This window comes from Fukomys damarensis, unplaced genomic scaffold (assembly GCF_012274545.1).
Source record: "Fukomys damarensis isolate Sample0158 unplaced genomic scaffold, DMR_v1.0_HiC HiC_scaffold_13, whole genome shotgun sequence".
NCBI lineage: Eukaryota > Metazoa > Chordata > Mammalia > Rodentia > Bathyergidae > Fukomys > Fukomys damarensis.
In genome coordinates, this window is record NW_022900925.1 from 27,835,477 (window position 1) to 27,863,457 (window position 27,981).

Below are 27,981 nucleotides of genomic sequence, written 5' to 3' on the forward strand. Positions count from 1 at the left end.
GGTATATTTCTCCTGTGGGTATTCTTGGGGTGACACCAAGGATGGCCCTGCCCCTTGCCCCATGCCTGGGGATGGTGGTTCCTCCAGCGGGCTGCACATGACCACTCATTTACAGCACTCTGCTCTTCTGTTTCTGGGGCATCCGCATCGGATCCATGCAGGGGAAGCCGGTGTCTTACCCACGGGAAATGCACCTGTATCCTCATCACCAAACCTTGCACCGCAGCCCTTCCCAGCCCTGCGCTCCCCGCAGGCTGCCCCGCATGAGTCACTTGCCTCTCTGCAGTCTTCTCCTCCAAGGGTCATACCTCAAGGTCTCAAGTGGGTCCTTCTAAGTGCCCCCCGACCCTCGCATTCAGTAGCAACCTCTTTCTTGTTGAAGAATTCTTACTCTCAGACTCTTTGCCCAGATTCATGTATTCACAGCCCTCTCTTGGAAAGACAGACTGGAGTCAACGATGCTTGCATGGCGGCTGAACAGGAAGTCCTGACTCTCATTCTGCTTTACTCTGCACCTGTTGCCATGGGCTGAATGTGCCCCCCAAGGGTTCATGTGCTGAGATGGAAATATTAAGAGAGTGGAAACAACTCAAAAATGGTCTTAGAGGTGGGGCCTTTGGAGGTAATTAGGATTAGATAAGATCACCAGGGTGGGACCCCCGTGATTGATTGCTGGTGGCTTTGTAAGAAGAGAGAGAGAGATCAGAAGACATACAAATACTTTCCTTATCTCTTGCCATATGAGGTTCTGTGCTTCTTCAGGACTTTGCCAGAAAGAAGGCCATCTCCAGAGGGGCCCAGGCACAAGAGCCAAAATAAATCTCCTTTCTTTACAAAGTTACCCAACCTTAGGTCTTTTGATATGGTAATGAAAAATGAACAGATCCACCACCCCCCTTTTTTTTGTACTGGGGATCGAACTTGGGTCCTTGCAGGTGCAAGGCAGGCAGTGGAACCACTGAGCTAAATCCCTGGCCCAGAATACGCCTATTATTCTCCACTTTGGGACCTCAGTAGAGACACTGAGACAAGAATAGTATTTTAACATATAGTTGCAGCAGATATAAGAGAGGTTTGTTTTGCTCATTTGTTTCGTTTTGTCTTTTTAGAAGTGAAAGCACAGATTTCTTACACAGGCACACCCCTCAGGGTGGAGGGAGCAGTGAAAAGAACTCACGGTCCCAAAGAAGCCATTTGTCAGAGTCTAGGTTTTTACAGGGAGATAGTAGCTCTTTGTTTTTGTTTTGTACTGGGGATCTTGAACGCAGGACCTTGTACTTGCAAGGCAGGGACGGTACCACTGAGCTAAAATCCCCAGCCCTAAGAGAGTAGCTCTTTGAAATGGGATAGCAATTTTACTCCAATCAGAGGTAAGTCTCGCCCTTTCTGTTGGGGGAGTTGAGTTTGTCCTTATATGGACCTTTGAGGAGCTATCATGCCGCCAAAGTCCAGCAAGGGGTCAAAATTGCAATGTAAATAAGATTGAGTTGGGGTCCCTTTGGTTGTTTAAGATATTCTATAATGCATATGCCCCAGGCATGACATAGTTCGTAGAGGTAAGTGCCCTTTGCAGTTTTAAGAGAGCTTATTTTGGATGCATGCCCTCGACTTGTGTTTCCTGCAGTGGTCTAGCTGTTAGAACTAGGCACTGTCTGTGGTTTTTGGAGAGCCAGCTTCCTCTTTTTCCTTTTGGCCTTAGGCCTCCTCCTTCTAGGAATTTCTTCTCTCTGCCTCCTGCCTCTCCCTGAGAGACATGGTTTCCATAATTTTTTATGGGTTGCTGAAGCCCGAAGAGCTCAGCATCCCATCTTTTCTTTCCAGGCCCCATCTCCTAAGAGCACATTTAGCCCTGCACTCATAACTGGATGAATCTGCCAATGAAGACAGCGCCCCCATGAGCCAGTGACCTTCTAAAAGCCCTGCCCCTGGGCACACGAGACTTTTGGGAGACAGCCTAGATCTAAACCATAACAGCAGAAAGGCTGGCACCATCCAACACCAACACTAACTGTGTCAGGGAGTTCCTCTTGGGCCTTCCCATGTGCCTCATCCTCCGCTGAGAGCCGTGACCTGAGAGAACCCAGACAAAGCCAGGGAAGAAACACTCTGTCAGCAAGTAGAATTGTGACTAACATTTGCTGTTTTAAGTCACTAACTTACATATGAGAAATAATGTCGTTTTAAGTCTCCCAAGTGTTGGCTTGTTATACAGCAATAGGTATCCGCAACAGTAGAATTTTTTTCTAGTGAAAAAAGGAAAATGATCACTATAACGCTGTCACATAAACATGGCAGTTCTTACCGTCCATGTGCTTTACCTTTCAATATTTTATTTTTCCAGTACTTTACTCTGGAAAAATTTAGACAGTTGAATAAGTGAAGAATACTCCAGATGTACCACTCAGATCCTGCAGTCAACATTTGCTATTCATCCACCCATTCACCAGTTCTTCTCATTTTTGATATATATCAAAGCACGAACACCAGTATCTTTCACTCAGACACTGAAGCATTCTGTGCATGATGGTTTTTTGGTGTGTTTTTGGCAGGCTGTACTGGGTATTGAACAAAGGCATGTTCTACCACTGAGGTACATCCTCAGCTCTTTTTTTTTTTTATTTTGAGACAGGATCTCACTAAATTGCTCAGGCTGGCCTTGAACTTGTGATGCTCCAGCCTCAGCTTCCTGAGGAGCTGGGATAATAGGCACACGTCAATGGGCCTGGTTTCATGATACTTTAAATAGCTATAATAATAAAATACCTTTTATGTAATTTTGTATTCTGTTTTATTCAATTAGTTTGATATATGAACACATTTAAATGTTATGAAACTCTTTGCAAAATTTATTTTTAATGGTTGATAATATGCTAAGGGGATATACTGCCATTTATTTTTCCATTTTCTGATTGTTGGATATCTGTTTTTCTCATTGTTTCCCCTATTATTATAAGCTACACATCAAACACCCTCATTTCCAAGTAAAGAAAAAAAGGCCAGAGGGCTTAAATGACTCATCTGATTTGCTCTGGGATAAGAGACAGTGTATAATTCTTGTTAAATAAAACACTCTTTTCTCTTGTGGGAGGTAGTATAACCTGGGAGTTAAGTGCCTGTACCTTGGCATCAAAAAGAGCTGGTTCTGTTACTTCTCAGCTGTGTGCCCTGGTTGAATGCCACAACTTCCCTAATCCTCTCCTCTCTCTATGTCCCTCAGATCATTCCCAGGACAGTGCCTGGCCTGTCTACATGGACACTGTGTTATCCACATCCAAGAAGTCATAGACAAAAAGACATTTATACGCACCACTGTGTTACAAGTGGGAATAAAGTTAAATAAAGCTTAATTCACAAACAGTACAAAAGCCAAACATATTAAAGCAAGTCCATGAGCAGAGCATTCTGAAAACATTCAAAATAAAAATACCCAGTCGGCCAGGGCCAGTCCTCATGGCTGCTCTGGCAGTTCTGGTTGTTTTTCACAAGTGTCCATTGTGAAAAGTCTGGTCGATCAGTCATTATGCTTTTCTGTACAACCTATCAATACAACCAAGATAATGAGCTAGCTCTCAGCCCTTGGTATTATTTACTTCGGGAAGGAAAACGATGCCACATTTGAAGTCCTCCAGAGTTGCCTGTGACAGTGGTGAGACGGCCAAAGCAAGACATATGGGTTGAGAGTCTAAGAGCAAATGTTGAGTCCTGTCGAGGGAAGCACCTCAAGGGTCAGAGCTGACAGTCGGAGTAGAAAAATGGTCATCAGAAAAGGTAGGCTTACGTAGGGAAACAGGGTGACCAGTGAGTTAGAAAAGCTGAGGCTGTATGGACAGGGGCTCTGGGTCAGCACGGAAGACTGTCGTGACCCAGTCAAGGCTGGATCCCTCGTGTACCTGGATTTTAATGTTAAACCTGCACAACCTCCCACTGAAAACATACTTCTGTCAATAAGGCCTTAATATACTGCATTTTGTGCATACACATAAAAGTCATCAAGGCCACTGTACTCATTACTGTCATGACCATTGCTATAGTCAGCAACAGCATTCTGTAGGAATCAGAGGCTGCTGCAGGGCAGTCACACCAGCAGGATTACATTTGGCTACTCTTCACCCTCTTCCTCCCGCTTCCTAAGGCCTACCTGCCCCATGGCAACGGCCTGCCGCATTCTCTCCTTAGAGAACGGAAGGGCAGGAGGCCTGCTTCCTGTTTGCTCTCCATGGTGGACTTCTTGCACTGCTTCTCTATGCTCTGCCGTCTGCAAATGGGGGACAGGCATGTGCTCAATAAATTATCCAAAAGGTACATTGTTGTCTAAAAACTTTAACTCACTTGAAGTCTAATCGGACTTCCAGTATTTGAGCCTTAAGGGGCCAGAAATCCCAAATTTTCCAGGGATACTCACTGCTTTCACCCAGAACATTTTTCTTTCTTTTTACTCAAATGACTCAGGGACCACAATGAGGATGGGTTAGGAAAGAAAGAGATCAATGTGAAGTGTTGAGGCTGATGGTTAATGGCCTTTAGATTGCAAAGATTGGGTAAACAGATTTAGCACACTGATTCAACATATTAATTGTTTGTTAACCTTTGTCTAACCTTTAGGAAGCCTCTGAATGTGTGGATTTAAAACCCAGAGTACACTTGAGGTATTCCCATGGCATAACCCACTTTTGCAAGGTGTTAAAACTCATTAATTTTTCCGTTGAAACTGGGCAGGAGAGGGGGATTGGGGGGAACAAAGCGTACCAAATCAAGAACCAATCAAGCAATTAATGTATGCAGAAGGCTCTCTCCTAGGCTTGCAGAAATACCCATTTGTTACCTGTATAAGCCATAATTACATAAAACGCAAGTGATTGTGAGATGGAATGTGATTTAAGGGTTGAGAGAGCAAACATAATAACAATAGTGTGATCCTAATAGCCATCATCACTCTAATAAAGTTGGCCCTTGGCTGATGCCCCTGTTTAGGGATCTCTGAGCAGGCTCGCCACGTTAATTAATCCTCTCACCATTCATCAGTGAGGGTCACTTGGAACCACGAGCCCCTCTTATCTCAGGTGAGAGAGAAGGGACATCACTACTAGGGCTCTGGGAAGAGGCTGTGGACTCTTATTCGCCACACCAGCCTTGCCCCTGTGCTCAAGGAGCCTCTGAGCTAGAGGCCAACTATGGACTGGCTGCAGGTCGTGGCCTTGCTTCTACGTCACTGGATCTGTAATGCTTGAATGAGGACAAATCACCCAAATGACTCTAAGTAGAGGATCCATTCAGCCATTTAACCAAGAAAAATTCAGGTCAGGAGAAACCATAAGAGACACTGTCACCCACAGCAAGGTCAGCACCTTGACCTTCCCCAGAAACCATTGCCCGCCCTGTCTTGCAAGCCCTAGAGAAACCGATAGGTAATTCTCTGGCAAATTCTCATTGGCGATGTCTAGGCTCTGTCTTCCAGTGAAAGCTGCGTTGTCTGCAGTGCTATTGTGTTTTTGTCTGAACCGTTCCATCCTCCCCAGCTGACTTGAGGCTGCCTGTCCTCCATGCAGGAAGGGAGTCGCGTGACTGTTTCATGTTGATTCGCTTCCTCAAAGTTAACTGCTGTACAATTTGCAGTCGTCACGTGTACTGAAGGTGGACCTTTGGCGTCTGCCCCAAATGACCTGGACTCCCAGGGTATGGAAGAGATTTCCACGACTCTTTCTTGTCTGCCATTCATCTGGACGTCATGCACTGCTCTTCTCAATGAATGGAACAAGGACTCTGTCCTGCTAGGTGGCATGTGTAGGCCCCACAGCCCTGTCCCCTGCAGAAACATACTTTAGAAACCCTATCTTGTCTCCTCCTCTTGCCTCATCTTTTTCTTGCTCTTCTACCCATCAGCTTCTCCAATCAGCTGTGTCAATCCTGGTTCAACTTCTCTCCAGCTGTGTGACTTCGAGCCTCTTTCTTCTCCTCTTTCTGCCTCAGTTTTATCTCTTGCAAAACAAAGAGGACAAGGTCACTTCCCAGGTTGCTTGCTGGGCACAGATTAAGAGGAAAATTATTGCTGAATGTGGTGGCTCAAGCCTGTAAATCAAGCACTTGGAAGGCTGAGTCAGGAAGATCTGAGGTCAAGGCAAACCTGGGTTACACAGCAAGTCCGTTTCTGAACAAAGCAAAACAAACCAAAGGAGGGAAACATGATATGTTTGTCCTGGCCCCAGAGGAGAAGTATGGAGGCCTCATTGTCTATGCCAGTCTGCTCCCTGGCCCTGAGAATGAGAACTCTGTCCTCTTCTGGACAGGGGTGACTTCTAGACTCTTGCAGAGTCTCCAAAGGAAGCAGGCTTCTCTAAGTGGGGGAGTCAGCCCAGCCCAGCATCCCACAGACACTCCCGCCCCGCCCCACCCCTCACCCACCGAATGGGGCCTCTCTCAGGCTCTGAGCACCAACCCTACCACGCTGTATTCTCTGCAGCCCTGGCTTCAAGCTGCTCTGCCGTAGCCTGCGTCTCTTGGGAGGATGAGCTTGATGGAAAGAAACTCTTCTTAAAGCTTTGCCCTACCTCTTGGTTAGAAGGAGAAACAGTGACAATAGAAACTAAAAATAAGTAAATATCAATAGAGAGAAAGTGAAAAGAATGTGACCTTACAGGCTAATCAGAAATGTCTTCAGATGAGTCACAGAATGAGCACTGGATCGGGAGTCACCAGACCAGGGGTAGGTGGGGCCAGGCACTGGGCAGCCTTCTGCTCCAGTGTCCGGAGGAGTGTCCTGTCTGCATGTGGCACTGTTTCCTGTAACACCCTTGAATGGCCAGGAGGTAAGCACAGGGGCTGGTACAACTAGTGTGTCCGTTTTGTAGCTGGGGAAATTGAGACTCAGAAAGCGATTTTCCTGAAGTCATGCACTAGTGAGTCTGGGGGCAGAGACTGGATGCCAAACCCCAGCGAGGTGGTCATCTCCTCACTGCTGTTATGCTCTATGCTGTCTTCTCAGGCTTGCGTTGCTCTCTTTGTCTTGAGAAGAACAAAGCCTTGAGCTGGAGGTGCTGCCTACGGGAAAAGCAACAGGTGCAGCTCTGTTCTTCCCTGGCCAAGCTCGCAGGACTGTGGGTCCTCTGATGGAAGGAAGAGGCTCCTTGCTGGAGTCTGCAGGCTGAGCTTGCTAGTGAGCTGGCCAGGCCTTCATTAGGGCCCACACAGCCGTGGCCCTATGGGGCGGTTTCTCCTACCCCTTCCCTGAGTTCTCTGTGTCCCCTGGGGTGGCTGCAGCTCTTCCTTGGCACAGTCCCACCAGGCTCGAAAGTTTGTCATTTCCTGTCCCATCCAATTCTCCCACCTACCAATCCCAGGTTCTCTCTTGGGCCTCCAATCTGTGCCCACACAACCTGAACCCAAAGCATGTGCTCCTTGCGATTTCAGCCGGACTCTGAGAGGAAACCCCAGAGGCCAGAAGCTTACAGCTACACTGTCCCATGCCGAGGCTGCTAGCTACCAGTTACTGAGGGTCTGACACATGCTTGGTCCTGGCTGAGATGTGCCGAGAGAGTAAAGGCCACAGCCGACCGGAAGATTTAGCACACAAAAGGAGAATGTGGCCAGGCGTGGTGGCGCACGCCTGTAATCCCAGGGCTCAGGAGGCTGAGACAAGAAGATTGCTGAGAGTTGGAGGCCAGCCTGGGCTACATAGTGAGTTCAAGACCAGTTTAAGTTACAGAGCGAGACCCTGTCTCAAAAAACCTGAAAGAAGAATGCAGACTACCCCAATAATTTTATATACATTATATGCTCAGTGATATTTTAGATGTATTGGATGTACATAAAATGTATTAATTTCACCTGTCTCTTTCCATTTTAAGATGGCTGCTAAATGATTTTAAGTTAAGCAGGTAGGCTGCCTGGTACTTTTCTCACAGTCCTGGGCCCCTCATTTGCCATCTGTCTTTAGAAGAACAATAGCCTTTTCTAGGCTTAGAACGAAACAGACACCCAAGGGGCTGTTGTGCTTATCTCTCCCAGGCCATTCTGAGGGGCTTCGCTGTGAGGGATATACTCTACGTGCTTAGGGGTGCACCTCACTTCTCTCTAATTTTCATCTTTGTCAGGTAATTCACAAGCCCAAAAGAATGGCAGTCAACCTTCTGTCTGCTGGGTTCCTTGCTCTAGTGACAGCTTTTCCAGCCTGCCATTCTTCTGGAGACTGGAACATGTGCCCAATGAAAGCAGAGCCCTATGATGGCAAAGGCCCATATTCAGTTAGAAGCCCAGACTAGGAGGTAACTCTTGAAAAGAGGCATCCAGCACCGTCCTCTACTTCACCATCTCCAAAGGTGAATGGGACATCTTTTGTGACATTGTCCTTGGGGCCCAGAGTTCAACTCTTGTCTCTGTTATCTGAGCTCTGAAGACCTGGGTAAGAAGGTTCCACCCAGAACTGACCGTCCCAGGGACGACAAGGAAATAACACACATCCAGAGTCCCTTTGCATCTTCAGTGTACAGATATTCTCAGCACCTCTGAGACTTGGGCTTCTTGAGCAATTTGGGCTCCTGTGCTTCCTCCCTTGCCCTTCCCCACTCCTGAGGAACACTGAGAAGCATTCTGGTGACATTATTGTTACTCTTTACAGAGTGCTAAGTGTGCATCAGGCACTGAGGTCTTCTCTGCAAATTTCACCCAAGTCTCCCGAGGCCCTGTGGGTAGGGACTGTGACTACCCCTGCCTGCAGTGCCAGGAACCTGAGCTCAGCTAACCAGGGCAGTTTGCCAGAAGTCATAAACAGAGAGACGGGTGGAGCTGGGGCCTATGGTCTGATCAGACTCCAAAATCCATATTTCAAATGCATTGATGTTTGCTGGCTGTATGTTTTAAACTTTGTGTGAACAATACATGGACAATTTCCATATAAAAATTGCAAAATGAAATGTTGAAGAGCTCCTTGGCAATCCTCTTCCCAGTGTCTCATTTCCCCCAACCCTCCAGAAGTAACCACTACATATGCATAACTTTAGTACATGGTATATTGTATGTACTGTTTTTGACTAGATTTTTTTTTTCACTTAACGATCTACCTTAAAGATCTTTCTGTACCATAAGGTGAATATTGACTTCATTATTATCATTGTTGTTTCACAAGTGCTAAGCATGTGCTCTACCACTGAGCTATAGCCCAGCACGTTATTTTTTAATAACTGTGGAGTAGTCCACTGTGGTACATTCAGTTACCCTAGTGATGAATATTTCAGAGTATTTCTCTTTATCATGAACCATTTTGCCACAAACACCTCATTTACAACTTCGCATAGAGCCGGCTACTGTTGTCTTGTGTATTCCAGGGATCACTGGGCCACGGGTATGCACCTCTACTTTGATCAGGATGAACACATTGTATTTGCATCTTCTCTGTCTACCACGGAGTGAGAGTGCTGTCTCCCCACATCATCACCAGAATTGTGTGTCTTCTGGCTTTACAGTTTTTGCCTCAATGAGAGGTCCTTCCCAATGCCCACTACCTCCCTGTCCTTTTACACTGCCCGAGAACCCCTAACCTGTCACACTTTAAATTTCCTGCCAAGTGGGTGACAAGTCATCCCCTGCAGTGAGGTCTGGAGACACAGCCAGCACCCACTGTTGAATATTTATCGGGAACCTGCTGTATGCTGGGCCCACATAGCAACCGAGACCTTTGGGAAGAAAACATGCAGTGATCTGAAAGGCAGAGATTACTTAATGAAAAGCGACAGCCTGCATCAGAGGCCACAGAGGTGCTGCTGTTTCCCTGGGTGTCTGTGAGGTTCTGGTGAAGCAGGTGGGGGTGTGTGGACCCCGAGAAGCCACATTAAGACGGCAGCTGGTCTCCTGCAGAACGTCTGTGCAATTCGACGGAGCTCATCACTTTTTGGTCTATGAGCAATTAAATTGCACCAGGAAGCCCTGTATCTTTACATCATCCCCTAATGACTTGGGGAGGGGAGGATGTGCGTGTAGAGAGCTCACATCCGTAGTTAACTGGCAAAGTCTCGCCTTTCTTCAGAGGCCAAGTGTCCAGTGCTTTTCCGATTCCTTGTCTCTACCAAGGCCACGGAGCAACTGGCTTTGTCCCTGCTTTGCACCTCTGGAATGAAATGGCATTTGCAAAGCCTGTAATTGCTTGAAGATACGGCCACTTCTTTTTGTCTTTTCCTGACTCTGATACCTTTAACCTGGCCCACTGCCCACTGCCCCCCCCCCGCAGACTTTTGTTTCTAGAGTCCCATCCCAGGGCCTGTCAGATCACATTTTTTATTGCATGGAGACAAAAAGCCATCTGGAGCCCCTGGTCTCTACTGTCAGTGCTTGCCGTTCCCAGGGTCTTCTGCCAGCGCCCCCATTAAGAGCCGCCCCCCACCAATCCTCACTCTTTATTTTTGACCCCTCCTTCTGTCCCCTCCTCGGTGCTACTGCTTTTGTCCCCTGTTCCCCTCACCCTATCACTGGGATGCAGCTACCTTGTCTCAGCAGAACAATGCAGGCTGTCAGCTTTTATTAAGCATGAGGGGGAAAGCGCCACAATTTCAGGTGGCTGAAAGCTTACCAATCCTCCATTTGGTTCTTGAGACCTCAGTCTCTCTCTTGGTTGCCCATATACTTATTTTAGGTTGCAGCTATTTATCTTTGCCTTTCTTCTTGTCCCTGGAAGGATCAGCCACAAACCTGAACGGCACTTCTGGTAACAGCCTTTGTAAGGTCATCAAAGCCAAGGACACAGTCCATGCAGATGGGTGGTCAGTTTGTCTTCCCTTAGCTGTAGCAGCCCAGCAGGGGGCAGATCCAAGGACACATGGGGTGGGCTGAGGACCTTGAGAAGACAGGCTGATCTCCCTGCCTGGGCCAAGTACCAGGCCTCATATATGCAGTTTAGGATCTGTAAACATGTGTGCACACATGTGCTGCTCCTGCAGGCTTAGAACCCAGACTCATGTGGCCTCTAGAAGCCCCTGTGCAGAAAAAGGGCCCCAAGAGGGATACAACAGCCTCTGTTTAAAAGTATGTCTTTGCCAGGTGCAAGGTGGCTTTTGCCCTATGGCAGGATGGAGTGGAGGCCTGGCTGTTGGGGTTCTCAGGTGCATTTGGGTAAGCCACGTGACCAGCAGTTTCTGCCGTGGGCATCCCACTTTCAGATCTGAGTGCTGTGGGAGCCATGTGGTCTTGGGCAATAGCAGTCTCAGCTACGATAATGATTTTATCTGCTTCACATGGCTTGAGTGAGAAGTGGGTGAGATGTGGGATGTGAAGCTTCAGGCAGCAGGCTTAGCTCAGAGTCAGTGCCTGATGGACACTGGCTGTCATTGTCCTCTCTTTCAAGTTTCAGATCCATGCCTCTTCCGATTCCTACTTGGCAATGATGTCAGTCATCTTTGTAACCTAGATGACAGTCCCGGTCGGGGAACACTTCTCTTCCTAGTGTCCTTTAAGGTCTAGGTCTTCATCCTAGCCCAATGCTTTGGGCAGTATCTTCTTGTTTCCCCTGTCTTGGATGGCATCAGGTTGCTGGAAATTTACAGAAAGGTCAGGAAAGCTACACACACACACACACACACACACACACACAATCTCCTTATGCTGGAACCAGGTCTCCAACTTCAGATCAAATTTCAGATCAAACTTTCATTCAAACAACCTAGCACTTAGCCTTCGAATCAGAAGCGTAAAGCATGGACATATTCATTGTTCTCTCCTCTCATCTGGCATAAACCTGAATTTGGCCCTGAGCTGATTCTTCCTGGCACTTAACAGGGACTTCATATAGGAGTTGCTCAGTGAACACCTGTCCACGGGTGAGTGCCATCTTCTAGAGGCACTGCAGCGGGCTGGGAGGCAGCTTGCAGTTGCTTAGCACATACATTTTCTGTTTAATTCTCACAAAGTCCCATGAAGTAGGTTTTATTACCCTCATTTCACACACGAATAAATGGAGACTCCGAGAGTTTAAGAATCTAGCCCAAGGCCTTGGAGCTGAGTGAGGAGTCAGGATCTGTCTCGGAATCTATCAAAGCACCAAATCCCAGCCTCTCACTCCACACAGACACCTCTAGCAGCCTTTCATGAATCACCGAATAAAGGCAGACATGATACCTGTCAGATCTCTCCAACAGTTAACACGTTTGATTTGCACAAATGACCAACTGGCTTGGCCACATCCAAGGTCTTTCCCGAAATACCCGAAGATCTTTGAGGCTCAACCTCTCACTAATAAGCATCAGCTGCCTTGGGAAACAATCCTTTTAAAAGATGAAGCTGGTCTCAAACTTGCAGTGGACAAACATTGCCTGAGTTGTCTCACAAATCTTTCTTTAATGAGCACAGGGGTGGACATGTAATTCTGTGTTAACTGCGCTGATGTTGGTGACATATTTGGGACCCCAAAGTCTTGCGTGGCTCTGCCGTTAAAAGCATTTATAACAGAAACTTTCCTCATTTCCAGTGAAGTCATGGTAGGAAAAGAGATGTTTGGCCCAGGGGTGTGGGAGTCACATCTTTAGGTGGGCACGATTGTGCCCGCTGCAGAAGATAAACTTTTTGTTTAACTCTGGACCTTCTTTTTTATTTTTCTTGCCAAAATTAAGATGGTCAGACTAAATTCAACTTTCTAAAATGTTGTGCCTCCACCTAGGCTCTTTTGAAGATGTAATAAAACATGATTACATGACACAATGACAATTTACAACTGCCATTCTTCTCTGTTCTATGACACCTTTAATCTTCACAGCAACCTCTTGAGGTTGATATTATCACCCCATTTTAAAAAGGAGATAGAGACTCAGAGAAGTCAAGTACTTTACCTGAGGTCACACAGCTAGTTAGTGGCAGAGCCGGGATTTGAAAAGGTAACTTGGGTTCGCAGACTCATGGCTGAAGCACAGAACACTGGAGTTTGAACCAGGCTCTAAACCACCTAGTCCTTGTGTGCCTGGAGGTGGTGAATTAGGTCAGCAACTAAAATGCCAGACCCGGAGCCACATAGGACCCACTTAGGGGTTTCATTTAGCACCCATGAGGATTTGAAAAAAAAAAGTTTTTGTATAAGTTGTCAACACTTAGAATTCACATTGGAGCCCAGGTCTGCAGACTTTCAAGACACCTGGAAGAGCAGATGGACTTGAACTCCCGTCCCACAGTACAACAAGGTTTACCCTCAGCCTGTGTCCCCAGCCACTGTTGCCCAAGGCATCTGAGGCGGTAGCCTCTGGATCCCACAGTTGGGTCACCAAGGCCCTGCCCATCTTCCTCCATTTGGCATTTCCTGGCTCACTTGGTCTCAGCCTGGGTGGCTGAGTAGCGGCCAAATGACTGAGCCACCTCCTTTGGAGGTGGGGTGGGGGACTGAGTTCTGTGTGCTACGTTGCTCGGCTGCTTTGCTGTGCTATTATATATGGGTCAGGGGAAAGTTAGGAGGGAGCTCAGAAGACATCACAGTCTGATTTGATCCCAGGTCTCTGAATCCACTCCTGAAGAGGGGGTGGATGGACCCCAGTGTGTGGGTCTCCAGCTTCCCCTTTGACAAATCTCTGTCAGTTCTTTTTGTAAAACAGCTCCTGCTTCCCAGAGATTCATTGTTGTCAGATGCAGTGTATTTTCTAATCCTTCCAGGCCCCATTTAAAGCCTTCTGCTTTATTTTTACCTTTTTTGATAAAGTCTCCGAGAGCTTCCCCCCACTTTCTCTCTCTCCTTTATGGATTTGCCAATGATTGTCCATTTTGGCAAATTGGATTCTTAAAGCTGATTCTTTAAAGAAAAAGACGCAGTGTGACAAGACGAGAAACAGCTCATCCTCAAATCAGGAGGATAAACAAAAAAAATAAAATAAAAGCAACCCCATTCTCTAGCTTTCCTGTGACTCAAAGGGTGTCTAAGTTGTCACTGATAATCTAATCTTTCTATGATAGGTGAGGAACAGGACAATGGCGACCCAGCCAGCTGTGGGTGTGATAGGCCTCTGATTAATAGGACTGTCCAATAAGCCCTCAAGCCCCAGGAAGATGATTAATGACATTTGATGTGAACTCTGGCCTCCCCTGGCAAGAACAGAGGGAGAGAAGGGAGCTGCTCAGAAAGAATGGGGTGTCCTGCTCAGGTTGACTGATTCCCGGAGGCCTTGTTACTCTGGGCTGTGTGTCTGAGGTGGGGCCCGCACCCGCCTGGCCTGCTCCTGGGCTTTGCAAGTCTGCATGGCTCCTGGCAGCGAGCCTTTTCCCTGTCCCAGAACACTGGGTTCCCAGAGCATTCCTCTGAGCCTCCACCAACCCCTGCTCACCCATCATCTCCAACCCGAGGCACCATTTGACTCCTCTCAACTCCAGCACTAGGAATCCAATGAAGGGAGATTTAAAAGCCAGCCCCATGGGCCCTCTTGGAGTTGTGCATCCCATCTTCTGGGTTTACAGTGTCTGGGGGTGTGGGGGATGTCTGAGTACCTGGCCTTTTGGCAAAAGAATGACTGTGAAAGGAGGCTGTGTAAAGTGGGCATTACCTGGCTATCAGGCAACATTGAGGCCCACTGGGCTCCAAAATCTTGACTACAAGCACAATTGCAAACCCAGTGGGAGTTGGCCATTCTTTGCTTAGTTCCCCGTGAACTTTCCTGGTGCTCTGCTCCTATAGGGAAACTGTAAAATCCCCGTTTCCACTAACTGGCCTTTTCAGGTGTAGCTGCTTGCCCTGATTCCTAGTAGTAATGCCATATAATTTTCCTACCAAGAGGGACCATTTGGTATGTAGGCCATGGTAGAAACAAAGCCAAGTGGAAAGTGTTCATTGTGAGTTACGCCAACCGCATGTCAAGGACAATGACCTTGGGAGAGGTGCAGGAGTCTGCCTGTGGGTGTGAGCGAGACCCAAAAGCCAGCAGACAGCGCTCCTCCTGGAAGCAGCTCGGATTGTTGGGAGACTGAAGACAGAGGGGGCCGAGGGCAGCCTTCTGAGACACGAGCCCAACCCAAGACTAATGGCAGTGGGGGCCAGGGACAAGTGGACTCAGAGGAGACAGGGGAGGCGGGACTTTGGCCCAGTCTTTGATTCTGAGAAAGCCCTTTCAAGCCACTGCCTGTCCTCCCTGTGTGTGACCTTGGCTGATGAGCAGCATTCTCCGCCTTCCCCAGGTGCTGCTGGCCAGTGGGGCATTGTGGGTAGTGTTGCCAACGTGGACCTCGAAGAACTGGTGCAGATGTTTAGATATTTAAGCCACCCTTGCCTTATTGGGTAATAATGGTGGGAGATGGACAGAAGTGAGTTGCTTTGTAGGACTCATGTCCCAGCTGAGCTTGGACAAAGAAGATCCTCGGCAGCTCAGCCATGAGTGCTTGATACATGGAAAGTCCTCGTACCTGGCACCACATGGAAAATGCTAAGTCAGTAGTAGGAATTGTTATTTATTTAAACAAAATTATTCATAGCATGCTGACTGCATGATCATTTCACTGTTTGAAGAAGAATAATAAATTCAGGAGCATAGTCAAATGCTGAAAATATTCCTGAGCCAGGCATGGTGGTGTACATTTATAATTCCAGTACTCAGGAGGCTGAGGCAAGAGGATTGCCATGATTTTGAGGCCAGCCTCAGCTGCATAGAGAGAGAGAGAGAGAGAGAGAGAGAGAGAGAGAGAGAGAGAAATGGCTATAACCCCAGCACTCTGGGAGACTGAGGCAGGAGAATAGCAAGTGGGAGCTCAGCCTTAGCAATTTAACAAGAATTTGTGCTGAAAAATTTAAAAAAGGGCTGCAGATGTGTCACAGTGCAAAGGCCCTAGTTTGATTTCTAGTACAGAAAAGAAGATAAAGGAGGAAGAAGGGGAGGAAGAGAAGCAGAAAGAAGGGTGGGAAGGGGAGGGGAATGGGGAGGAGAGGAAAAAATTCCAAAGAAGAGATGTAGTGAGGGAGTTTATCGTTTCTTATATAGCTGAGAATGGATGAGCCTCATAACATGAAGTCTCTTGTTCAGTTTCTGCCTTTAGATTGTGTGTGACTAGGGAGTGAACCCAGGGACCCAGAAATGCTCTACCATTGAGCCACATTCCCAGCTTTTTTATTTTCTCGAGACAGGATCTCAGTAAGTCACCCAGGCTGGCCTTGGACTTGTAATCTTCCTGCCTCAGCCTCCTGAGTAGCTGGTATCTCAGGCACATGTCACCATGCTGGGCTACCTTTGGTCTCTTACTGGAGCTTGGATTAATTAATTGTGTTGAGAGATAGGGTCATCTAGAGTATAAAAAGCCAGCCAGGGTAGAGCTCCCTAGGGCAGGGAGAAGGCAGAGTTGCCTGGGCTGCCTCTTCTCTTCCCTTCCCTGCCCGGCTGCTGCGTGATGAGATGACATCCGAGTGGGCCTTTGTGGGGCTGAAAACACCCAGGGCTACTTCCCAGAGGCACCGAACATCCTTTCTCCTTTCCTCACCGCTGACTTGGCCATGTTCGCCCAGTACAAAGAGCTCTCCCCCTCCCCTCCTTCACCATGTGGCCCAAACGTCCAGCTCAAGGGAGACTGCCTGTGGGAGCTCTAGGGAGGACGGAGGAAGCAATGTTTCATTTCTTTTTGTTTTCTTAGTGCTAGAAATTGAACCCAGGGCAGAAAGGAGGAAAAAGGCAGAAGGTGAGAAGACATGCTGCTTTATTTTTCAGACAATAAGAAGCAGCTGTGGTCTGGGTTAAGTCTAAAAGTCCCATCAGAAATTTTAGGGGTCTGGTATTATCCAGAGTCTCCAGCGTTGATTGGCTGAAGGCTTCTTAAACTTTAGCAATGGTCAGAATCATCTGGAAGGCTTGCTACGACACAAGGCTTCAGAACCCAAGCTCTCAGAGTTTCTGATTCAGAAGGTCTGAGGGGGCTTGAGAACGTGCATTTCTAACAGGTTCCCAGGTGATGCTGGGGTTTCTGGACTACCTTTTGGGAATCAGTGGATTAGCTGATTAGAAGAAGGCATCAGAATGATTTGACGGATCATGTTTAGAAATGATTTTTTTAGGTCCTTGTTTTTAACACAGTGTTTTGGGATATAATTAACAGAGTACTAGATAACCGTTGTTTGAGCAAGACAAATATTCACTCACATAACAATTAGACTGGAGATAAGGTAATTTCAGTTGATAAAGGACCTCAGTGATATGAACATGTTATTCTAATCATTCATCCTTAGCACAGCTGAATTTTTATCCTTCAGTTTTTTGCTTCTTGATTGCAGAATGGCTGCAACAGTTCCAACCCTCATGTTCTCACACAACTCTGTCCAAGGCAGAAGACAGGGCAGGCATCTCTTTTTTTGCCTCACTTCTTTCCTTCAGGTGTGATGTTCTTCCTATAAGTACTTCCTTTACAACTCATTGGTTAGTAGTGGGGCACAGGTCCATAGTAAGTAATCCAACAACAACAGGGAATAAAGTTACTGAATGACCCCTACTCACCACCCAGGGCTGGGCCAGTCACTCACCTTGCGTGAGCATGCTATTGTCTGGTTAAAGGTGGGATTCTGTGACTCCAGAGAGAAAGGAGTGTCACTGGGCAGGGACTAACAGTGCTAAAGTTAGAGTGACCAACTTGTCCCGATTTTCCTGGGACTATCCCAGTTTCACATCCTGGAACCCTCTCAGTTCTGAGCCACTCAAGATGGTCGATCACCCTAACTCCATCCTCCTAAGACCTGAATTAGAATCTCTTGGGGGCTGAGATCTAGATCTTTTAAATGGTCAAACTTACTCCCCAGTTGATCTGAATGTATCCCCAAGCTCGAGAACTTATGGGTTTGTTTCCACGAACAAGGAAATGGGAAGAAGGGGGACTCAAGGTTGACTGAGTCCCAAACTAACATCGCAGTAGGTGGAAACCCCAGAAGGAGGTCATAAGGAGGTGCTACAGGTACAGCTCGACTGGGGACTCTGACGGTCAGACAGAAACCCAAGCCTGGGGATCTTCCATCTTCTTTGCTGCCACGAGGGACAGAGCAGTCCAGAGTCCCCTCCTACTGAGTCTCAATGCCCCGCTGCCTGCTTTTATCCCACAGCTTTGTGATGCTGTCTCCGTGGTAGATGGCAAATCCCTCTCGGATCAAAGGCCCATTGGAGCTGTCTTTTCTCCTGCGCATCCAGGGCCGTGCCTGGCCTGTTTTAGTCATCTGGTAAATGTGTGTTGAGTGAATGAATGAATTAGTGTGGAGGCTGTACTCTTGAAAGATATAAATTCTGGCCGCTAAGCAACCCCCGTAAGAGACACCGCTGGAAACTAGAAACCTCTCCGCCTCATCAGTGAGCAGGCAGGACTCTGGGTGGGGCTGAGCAGGGCTCGGAGTTGGGGTCAAGCCCTCCCGAGGGACACTTAGACAACTGCATCCCATCTCTCTGGCCAAGCTCCACAGGCTTCCGTGGGAGCAGGGTGTGTCTGCCACACGGAGCTGGGTAACTTCCCGACGTTTGCGCTCATTACTCATCCTTAGGAGTCCTGGTGTCTGGAGTTTTCCAGGTGATCAAAGCTCCTCTGTCTGGAGCGGCCAGCGGGCCCTGGATCTGTCACCAGTAATCTCCTGCCTTGCCAGGCAGACAGTTAAGTAACCCAGGAAGGAGGGGATTTGGATTTTTAAGCTCAAATAATTCTGCCTGACACCCCGACACGCAGACATAGCACTGGCTCTCACCCGAGGGGTGCAGCGGTCTTCAGGAGGGGTTGCTTTGGAGCCGGTGGACACCCCGTCCCTCGCCTCATTCTTCTGGGGTGGGGGCTGGGAGTGGGGAGGAGAAATGGCGTCTCCTCCTGCAGCCCCGTCCGTCCTTCCCCAGGGCCCTTTCCCTTTCTCCTCCAGACCTGGGACTCCTAATGGGGCTTTCCTGTCCCCGGTTTCTGGCTGGGCTCAGTGTCCGGTTTGTCTCCCCAGCCCCGCAAATTGCTCAAAGCTCCCCCCAGTCATCCCATGGAGATTGTGCTGCAGGCCTGACCTCTGAGGCAGATCACAGCACACGATACATCTGCAGATCCTGACATTTCCGTAAGAATCCTGAATTCCTTCTGTGGTGGGGGAAATGAATTTAAAGGATGTTTCACACAATTTGCAAATATCACATTCCCTGATGTTTTTTTAAAAAGCCCGATTGAAAATTTTGGCCTCGATTTTTTTTCCCGAGTTTGCATATGCTATATGCAAAAAACAAAACAAAACAAAACCAAACATCTTGCTTGTCTCTGCCCTAAACAATCCAGCTTCTACCCCTCTTCCTTGAAACAAAGAAACAAAACCTGAAGGACCCTGCAGTGGGGAGCTGCTCAGTCTGGGAAATGGATGATTTGCTAGAGCTTGCATCAATGTCCAGGCATCAGCTTCCCCGTGGGTTGTTTAAGAAAATCAGTGCTCAGAGGAGAGGGCAGCACCCCAACCCTAACACTGGTGATGAAGCTGCTCCAAGTCTTTCCCAGCATGTTTGGCCCCTGTGCGGACTGACTTGGTGTGGCAGATGTTTTCAGCCGGCTGTTTCTTGCCCCTGGAGTAGGTGGATGGTGCTGGAGAAGGGCCAGCTCCGAGTCGGGGTTGCCCTGCACTGGTCCTGTCCAAGGCGGGCCCCTTGTCTTTGGCGCCAGCTCCCACCAGCATGTTTTACATATTTTAATTAAAGCGCCACCCTGGGCTGGCAAGGCCTCCATTGATGGCTGCAGTCCGGATTGCAGGGCTGCAGTGATGTGAAACAAGGCATCCGAGGGTGCACTGCTGCTCTAGAAGGTGCTTTGGCTCCCACCTCTGGAGGTAGGGCTGATTCTGTTCCAGGAGAAAACCTGGACTTGTTGGAGGCAGCTGGTGGCAGCTAAGGCGGGGCTGAGGTAGGAAGGCGCCAAGGGTGGGCTCTGAGGACCAGCTGGCGGGTGGGCTGCGGATGAGACCGATTCTTGCAGACACATGGCCCTGTGGACACTCCTTAGCAGCATCAAATTATGACAAATGGCGCCGCTAAAAGTTGCTGGGTGGCAGCTGCCGCATCTCAGAGGGAAGCAGGTATTTTTAGCACTGCGCCTTGGGGCTCTGGCACTGGGTTAATTAATCATGGTGAACAGCACTGAGTTTTGTTCTTGGACCTGGTCCCCAAGCCCGCATCCCAGGCTTGTCCCCATTTCCTAGACTGGAATGAAGCTGCAGAGGTGGGAATTGCACACGGCTGTCCCCCACCTCAGCCTGCCAGCCCTGCGCTCCATCCTCACTTCCTTCTCTTGCTTGGTGGGGCCTGAGCCGTGGGTCCACTCTGTTCCCTCTGCCCTTCCTGCCCGAGGCCTTCCCACTATGGTTCCTTCTTCTTTCTCTTTCCCCTCTTTTTTTTCTTTCCTTTCTTCTTTCCCTCCTTCCTTTCTTGTTCAGTACTAGGGATCAAATCCAGGGTACTCTACAGTGAGCTACATCCCCAACTCTTTTCAATTTTTCTTTTGAGATAAGGTCTTACTAAGTGGCCCACACTGGCCTCGTACTATGATTCTCTTGCCTCAGCCTCTTGAGTAGCTGGGATTATATCGTAAGCCTGAACCACTGGGCCTGGGCACACAATTCCTTCTTAAACATTATCTCCAGCTCTCTTTATTCTCTCTGTTTTACCCCAAATGCCTGACCTCACAAAGCTCCTCCCTGAGCTCAGCATGCTTTCTATCACTTTGCCCTGCTTATTTCCAGCAGGGACCAATGGGTTGTCTTGTGTGTCAGCTGCTGACTCTATCCTCTGTCCCTTCCACTAAAGGGCCAGCTACCGAAGAGCAGGATCTCCTCTAACTTGTTCACTCCCTTGAATGCCTATGGCCTAGCTCAGTGTACACAAGGTAGGTACTCAAATGCATGGATTGAAACCAGCGGGCTGGATGAATAGGTGGATGGAGGGCACAAGGCTGAATGGAAGACTGTGGCACATCTGAGAAGGTGCCGGTTGTATAGTCAGCACCCTCATCCGGGCCAGTGGAGCTGCCATGGGAGGCACAGGAAAAGGAAATTCTGGGAAAAGTTGTCCTGTCTCCTCTAGAAGTATCCAGTCACACACTCTTTGGGGTTTGTGACAGAATTCTCTGAATTCTGGATTTTTTTCTGGCCTCCTCAATCTCCTCCTCCTCCTCCTCCTCCACCTCTCTGCCCCCTTTGAGAAGGGAGAGATAGATCAGTTTTAAAGGGCTCCTGGAAGACAGTTTCCCCCCCTCTACTGAAATCTGATGTAAGCCATTCATCTTCAGGATGGTGTATGTTTCATCGAGTCTTCTTTTGTAATATACAGTATTCTTCTTCTCCAAAGACAGAGTTGCCCATCCTTCCTCTTTCTTGCTTAAATACAGAACCCTGATTTTGTTCTGTTATTGGGGACCCTACCCAACCCAGCCCCCAGGACAAGAACTGTGGTAACCTGAGCCAGCTCCGGGACCCTGGCTAGGGATGGGTTGGAAGTGGCCGGGGATGCCATTGTCACTAATGGGGTTTGAGGAGCTTCACTTCTGAGGGGCTCCTCACTTTTACAGGGGTGCATCTGTGTCCTGTCTCTTCAGAGGCTAAAAAAGACCAAGGTTTATTTCACAAGCAGAAAGCACCAGGGAGGGAGGGATGCCATGGGATTTCCACTCTCAAGTCCTGGCCCTGGAGCAGCAGGAATGGCCCTCAATCCTAGGTGGTGCCCAGTGCCCATCCAGGAAACTATTAAAGTCTGTCTCTTCAAGCCCCATCCCATTTGGGTTGGATCTGACTCTCAGGGGTGGAACTGGGATCTCTGTGGGGCTGGCAGACTTCTCCTGTCCCCTCCATTACCCTGACCCAGGTATGTCATGAACTGCTGGAATAGAGCAGGTGCAGGGGGCCTTCTGAAAGTCCCGGAGGCATTCAGATTCCTGTCTCTTGGTATCTTGAAGAGAACCAACAGCTTGGCCTTCCTGCACACGAGGATATAAGGAGGGATATTGTGACACTTCCAGGTGGACATCAGAACATGCATATCAAATCACCCAGCTGAGGACATTGCCCGCAAGTCTCAGGATGTCACCCAACCTGGGCCCTTCTGCCAACAGACACGTCCAAATGGCCAGCATGGCTGCTGTAGTGCTTTGGGGCCATCTTTGAATAAGGTAAGGGTTACTGGGAAATAAGCACTGTGACACCAGGACCGATACTCTGAGAGCTGAGATGGCTACTAGCAGGATAACAGGTGGACACTATATGCGGTGTGGACACCCCGGTGGGATGAAGCAGGAGGGCACCATATTTAATCACATATGCTGAGCGGCGTGCAATTTTAAATGTCTACACCGCTAGTTTCTAGAATGTTCCATTTAGTATTTTCAGACTGGGGTTGGCCGTAGGTGACTGATCATGGAAATTGGACTGGCAGGTAAGAGGAGGGGGGCAACAGTACTGTTTTCCCTCTGGTTCTAAGACGCATTCGGAAACCTCATTAAAAAGCACCAGGGAAATTGAGAAATTGCTATTCCATCTAGGCTTTTGCTACTTGTCTGTCGCAGCTCTGGGTTGTGACTTCCACCAGTCCCTATGGGAAACAAAGAGGCAAAGAATCAGAAAGACACAAGAATAACAGGAAGGAAAAACAGACACTCAAACGATAGCCTGGAAGACAGAGGCACATTCTTCCTTTTATTAACTCAGGAAATGTTTACTGAGAACCTGCTATGTGCCACACACACACACACACACACACACACACACACACACACGACCACCACAAGGTCCCAAGCTGTTTTAAAATCATAAATCCGGGACTCAGCTCTTAGGCAGGAGGATCAGGAAGATGCCTTTTTCGGTCAGACCAGTAGGTGTCATCGTGTCAGCGGAAAAGCTAAGGGTGCCTGGGATTTGATAGCACCCTACGGAAACAGATTCAATTTCATCTAGTTATCTCCCTGCCATTATGTGCAGGGCCATAGGCAGGACCCTCGAGGGTACACAGGGTGGGGAGCACACAGTCTCATCCTCGTGGGATTTGCTATGAAAGAACAAGGTCCCGAGGAACACAGAGGGAGAAGGCCGCTGAGAAGCACATCCCACGTCCGCAGAGAGACGGCCTCAGAGAGGGCCCTGGGCTCACGCAGCGCTTCCAGACTCCAGGTCCCGACTCCCTAGACCAGCGAATGTTCTTCCCTCCAGTTTGCCTCGGGATTTCTTTTTGCACCTTGTGATAAAAATTCCAACATAGGCTGGGGATTTAGCTCAGTGGTTCTGCTGCCTGCCTCGAAAGTGCAAGGACCCGAGTTTAATTCTCGGTACAAAAAAACAAAACAAAGCAAAAGAAAAAACAAATCCACCTTAGTCTAGCCATGTACTTCTCTGCAAAGTCCCCTCTCGGATAGCTGCACGAGCCCGCTAGATAGGCAGCAGCCCTCAGTGTGAGCTCTGTGGTGTGAGAGTCGGCTGCTCGGCTCATGGGAGTCATTGCATGCGTCTCTTTCCAGTGACATCGAGTTGGGAGCTTGAGAGTGATGCTGCTGGGAATATTTACCCCATGGAAATCGGCAACAGATCATTTGAGCTTGATTTTTTTTCCCTTCCGGGAGAGCTGCACACCACGGAATGAATATCCTTAATTTATAGATAAGGAAACCAAGGCCTAAGGAGATGAGGTAATTGTTGAAGAGACATGATTTATAGGTGGTGGCCCTGGGACTCTGGCCCAGGTGGCTTGGTGCTAGAGTGCTTGGGTCTGATGATGAAATAGCACTTGGTGTCACTTAGGCATGGAGAGGTCTAGGATCCCTTGCCCTGTTTTGCTGTGCTGTGACAAAACAAAATACCAGAGGCTGAGCAAAGTATAATAAAACACAGATTTACTGCCTTACAGTTCTGGAATCTGGGAAGTCCAAGACCTAGGTCCTCCTTGCTGATCTGCAAGAGGGAGATTTGTTCTTAACTGACCCAAATATGGATTAGTTAGAAACACCTTCCTTTGTTAAAATCATCGGGTAGAAAGTGCAAGTTGCACCTTCAGTATGTTTTCTTCTCATGTTGGTCAATATCTAGGGGTGTGTGCCATGTGATACTTTTTCACTTGTTCCCTGGTCCCAGGATGTAGTGAGTGCTCAGAAAGTTATCTACTGAATAGACCTGAGAGACTGATTTTTACCCTGCATGTACTGAATCAGCCACTGTTACGTACCATGCAGCAAAATTAAGTACACTGCTCGCAACTTAAAGATTACCTAAATTCTAGCATCATTATAGGGGTGTGGGGATGGAATCAGATTGCTCTTTTAGCACTTTAGGGCTAGATGTAGGATTAGGCAACATGTCTTACAGTGACCTTGTTTTGTACTGGTGAGGAGCTGAAGCCCAGACACCATCCCAAGACCTTCCAGGCCCCTTGTCAGGGTGGGTGACCACCAAGTCTCTGCAGTCTGTGAGCCTGGTCTGGACCAACTTGTCTTGCCAGTTTTTCCCCTGATCTGGAACTTGGTTTTTCTTGGAGGTTGAAGGAGAGCTTGATTTCTGGTTCTGGAAGGATGATAAGTTGAGAATCCAAGTTTCAGGAGACAACTTGGAAGGATGAGCAGAACTATCTTCAGGTAACCGATCAAGGAAGCTATAATATGCAAATGAGCGTGGCTCTCCTCCTGGTTGGCTGATGGGGCCTCGATGTCACAGTGGGTTGGGTCCTTCCACTCCCGGAGATTGTGCCTCTCTCGTCAAAAGAACTCACTGACCTGGGTGATCTCTTACCTCCCTCTCTTGATCCAACAGGGAAGTGAGAGGATGGAGCCCCTCTATCAGGCTGGATCCATTCTCATGAAGGTGAATACCTTACAGGGGAAGAAGATGGTGGAGAGTGGCCTCCATTCAGGAGACTTTTCTCTCTCCCAGTCGTGGCCTTCTTGCCTCCCACCTCAGGCCGACCTGGAGATTTTGCAGCAGAAGGTGGCCGGTGTGCAACGGGAACTCGAGGACTTTAAGCAGGAGGCGCTGAAGTCCATCCATTACCTGGAAGATGCCTTCTGCCAGATGAATGGTGCCTTGGCCCAGCAAGAGGAGCAGGCGGCCCGTGTGAAGCAGCGGCTGAGGGAGGAGGAGGACCGCGGTATCGTTCGCAACAAGGTGCTCACCTTCCTGCTGCCACGGGAGAAGCAGCTCCGGGAGCACTGCAGGAGGCTGGAGTGCATGCTTCTGAGCCGGGGCCATGACACACTGGGCACCGCCAGGAAGAGCCAGGCAGAATGAGCCCTGGGCTCACCAAATGGAAGATATTTTCAAATGGAAAGAAATCCTAAGCCCTGCCCTCTTGCTTTCCCTTCCCCATTTCTGTTGCTTTCCTTCTACCAAAATAACATCTTGCCAAGAGGCAAAAAGACTTCACTATGGTTTTTTGGGGGGTGAAGTTCCATTTATCCAGCCTCATCAAGGAAGAAGGCACCCCTGTGCTAAGTCGGACCCTGTACCTTTACCTCAAACTGTTTCCTGTTTGTGAAGATAATATTGCCCGGATGTATAGCATTTTCCCTGTGCATTCTTAAATGGATTGTTTTGAACAGACCTACTTTTCTTGTAATGACTCTACTCTCTCATGTTTTGTCACTCCATGCACGGTCATTGGGACCTGTCCTTGTAGGGTTTATGGAGAAGGGTGGGCTAGAGGGGCCCCAGATGGCCCCACTTTGGTCATTCTTGTGCTTGCCTGTTTGGCTGCTCTGTCTGTTTCCATGTAGGCCTGTCATCTCTTGCTTTTCTTTGCTGCCTTTGCCTGCCTTGGCTTCCTCTCCACCTAATCTCCAGACTGGCTCTCAGGTTGTTGTGCTTTTTAGAATTCTCATCCCAGAGCTCTCTATTGTCATGGTGGCTGCCGTCTTTCAGACCAAGCACACACATCAGCCTACCTGCCTCCTGGGCACTTGCAGAGGTGAATGCTATTTCTTGCATGACAGAGGGACCCTGACCACAGGAGGGCACATCCTCTACCCACAATCTCTGGGCTGGTGAACGTCAGAACCATGTTTCAAGTCCAGGTCATGGTGCTCACACACTGTCCTGCTTCCCCCACCTGCTCTCTGACTCTGGGGTCACATCAGGCTTTTCGTGGATGTGTCCCCCTGGGGGACTGGATGACTTGGGGTTCATTCACTGTCACTGTCCCTTTTATTTCCAATTAGTCTTCTGTTTTTTTTAAATTTTAATTTAATTTATTGGTACATTCTAGGTAGACAGTACTGTTACATCTTGTACCTTTACATGCCAGGTCTTGGTTCTCATTTTTTCCCCTTGTCTCTGCCCTCCCTTCACCCCCTCCTCCCTCCCCACATTCAAACACTTTAACTCCATTTTTACATTTTCTCATATAGTCTTCTGTTGTATCGATTCACATAGTCCTTCTCTGGTCCCCAAATACTGCTATGTAGTGGGGAATTATCTTCTAGGCAGCAAAAGTGAGGGGCCTGGAGGCCAGAGCCAATACCAGAGCAGAGCCGGGTCTCTGACTCTTCAGCACAGGACTTACGTCTATTCCATGCTGTCTGATCGCCCTCCTCCTCCTTTATGGACTCTAATCTGATTTGAACACCTAGAACCCCCAAGTTGAATTTCATAATATTCATCCATCAGTCTTCTACCCAGGGGATTCACCCCTGCTTTAGGTCGGTTCTACGTTAGTGGGTTTAGCTGAGGTGGTATTGATGGTAACATTTGTGATATCAATGTTACTACTGATACAATACCTTCGATTCCTCAATTGTGATGTGCACTGGGACTGTGCATAGCACTTTGAAGACAGGTGCTATTATAAAGCTCACCTTAGGATTCTGAGGAAACTGAGGCTCAGAGAAGCTAAGTATGCCCAGGGTCACACAAATGTTATAGTTGGGATTTGAACCTAGGCATGCTAGCTTGAGAGCCTGTGCTATTAACCATCATGTTGCATTTTGGAAAGCCTTGTGGGTATCTGATAAACACCTCTAGAGTGGGTAAAATTGTTGAGATGAGCTTTCTGAGAAAGGATTAGTTTTTTTGAGGGAGATTCCTTCTTTTTTTAAATTCCACGGGGGATGGATGTTTCAGTGTGTGTGTGTTTTTTTTTTGTGTGTGTGTGTGTGTATTTTATTTGAGGAATAGAACTTGACTGCCCATTCAGAAGAGGTATGAAATTTTCCTCTGCCCTGTGCCGAAGAACAAGTTGTGATTTACTTCACGTGGAAAAGGATTTGAGTCAAATGCAGGCCTAGTGTGCAATATATTTACCTAGGAATAGTGATATTTGTGCGGATTCTGAGAAGACATCAAGAAATTTACCAGGGTGTGGTGGCACATGCCTATAATCCCAGCATTCTGGAAGACAGAGACAGGAGGATCACTAGTTTGAGCCCAGCCTGGGCAACTCAGGGAGAATCTGTTTCAGTATAAAAAATAAAAAATGGGCTGTTGATGTAGCTCAGTTCCCATCTGCCCCTTTCCAAATTAGAGCCAGCTAGACCACTCTGGAGTCATCTGGGTTTAGTTCTGATCCAACCTGTTCAGAGGGTCCCAGACAGCCTGGAGTGCATCCAGAGAACGGGAACAGGCCAGGAAATCCTGAGAAGGGAGCAGGACAGGAGGACATAGGTTTTGAGGGGAGACCTAATTGTGACTTTCCAAACACTGCAAGTCCTAATTGTGTTTTGGGATTTGAGGATCTAATAAATATCACCCTTTCTTTTCCTTTTCATGTTTGGAACCAGTTGAGGGATAAGCATAGGAGTCAGGCAAGTAGAGACAGAAAATCACCTTCCCAGATGGTAAATCTGCATGGGATTGTGGTGTAGGGCCCATAGGCTGCACAGGTTGGCTGAGACCTTGTGGCAGAACTTGTCATGATCTCCAGGCATGGTGCAGGCAGAGGTGGACAACTGCAGGCTCTTGAAGGGCTGCTGCCGTGGAAGTGGGGAGTGACCTGTCTGCAGAGGGACGGCTCAGGAGAGAGGAAGCGTGTGCAGGAGAACACTGGTCTTTCTCAAACCCTCTGATTGACAAGTTCTTTTCTTTCTCTGGGGAGGTACAGGGGAAGGGAAGGAGAATGC

The 27,981-nt window shown here is 48.2% G+C and overlaps 1 protein-coding gene across 9 annotated transcripts in view; it reads left to right on the forward strand.

Annotated features, from left to right (window-relative positions):
* Ccdc182 (coiled-coil domain containing 182) overlaps positions 1–25,466 on the forward strand; it is a 66,321-nt gene extending 40,855 nt beyond the window's left edge. For 4 of the 9 annotated variants that reach the window (XM_033762953.1, XM_033762956.1, XM_033762955.1 and 1 more), the window contains 4 exons: positions 20,709–22,065; positions 23,404–23,571; positions 24,414–24,510; positions 24,686–25,466. In XM_033762953.1, coding sequence (XP_033618844.1) covers positions 24,698–25,159 — 462 coding nt within the window. In that variant the 5' untranslated portion in view covers positions 20,709–22,065; positions 23,404–23,571; positions 24,414–24,510; positions 24,686–24,697 and the 3' untranslated portion in view covers positions 25,160–25,466. Of the gene's footprint in view, positions 1–18,346; positions 18,986–20,708; positions 22,066–23,403; positions 23,572–23,931; positions 24,511–24,540 lie in introns of those variants that run through there. The other 5 variants (XM_033762952.1, XM_033762957.1, XM_033762958.1 and 2 more) reach the window with 5 other exon arrangements.
* The last annotated feature ends 2,515 nt before the right edge of the window (positions 25,467–27,981 follow it).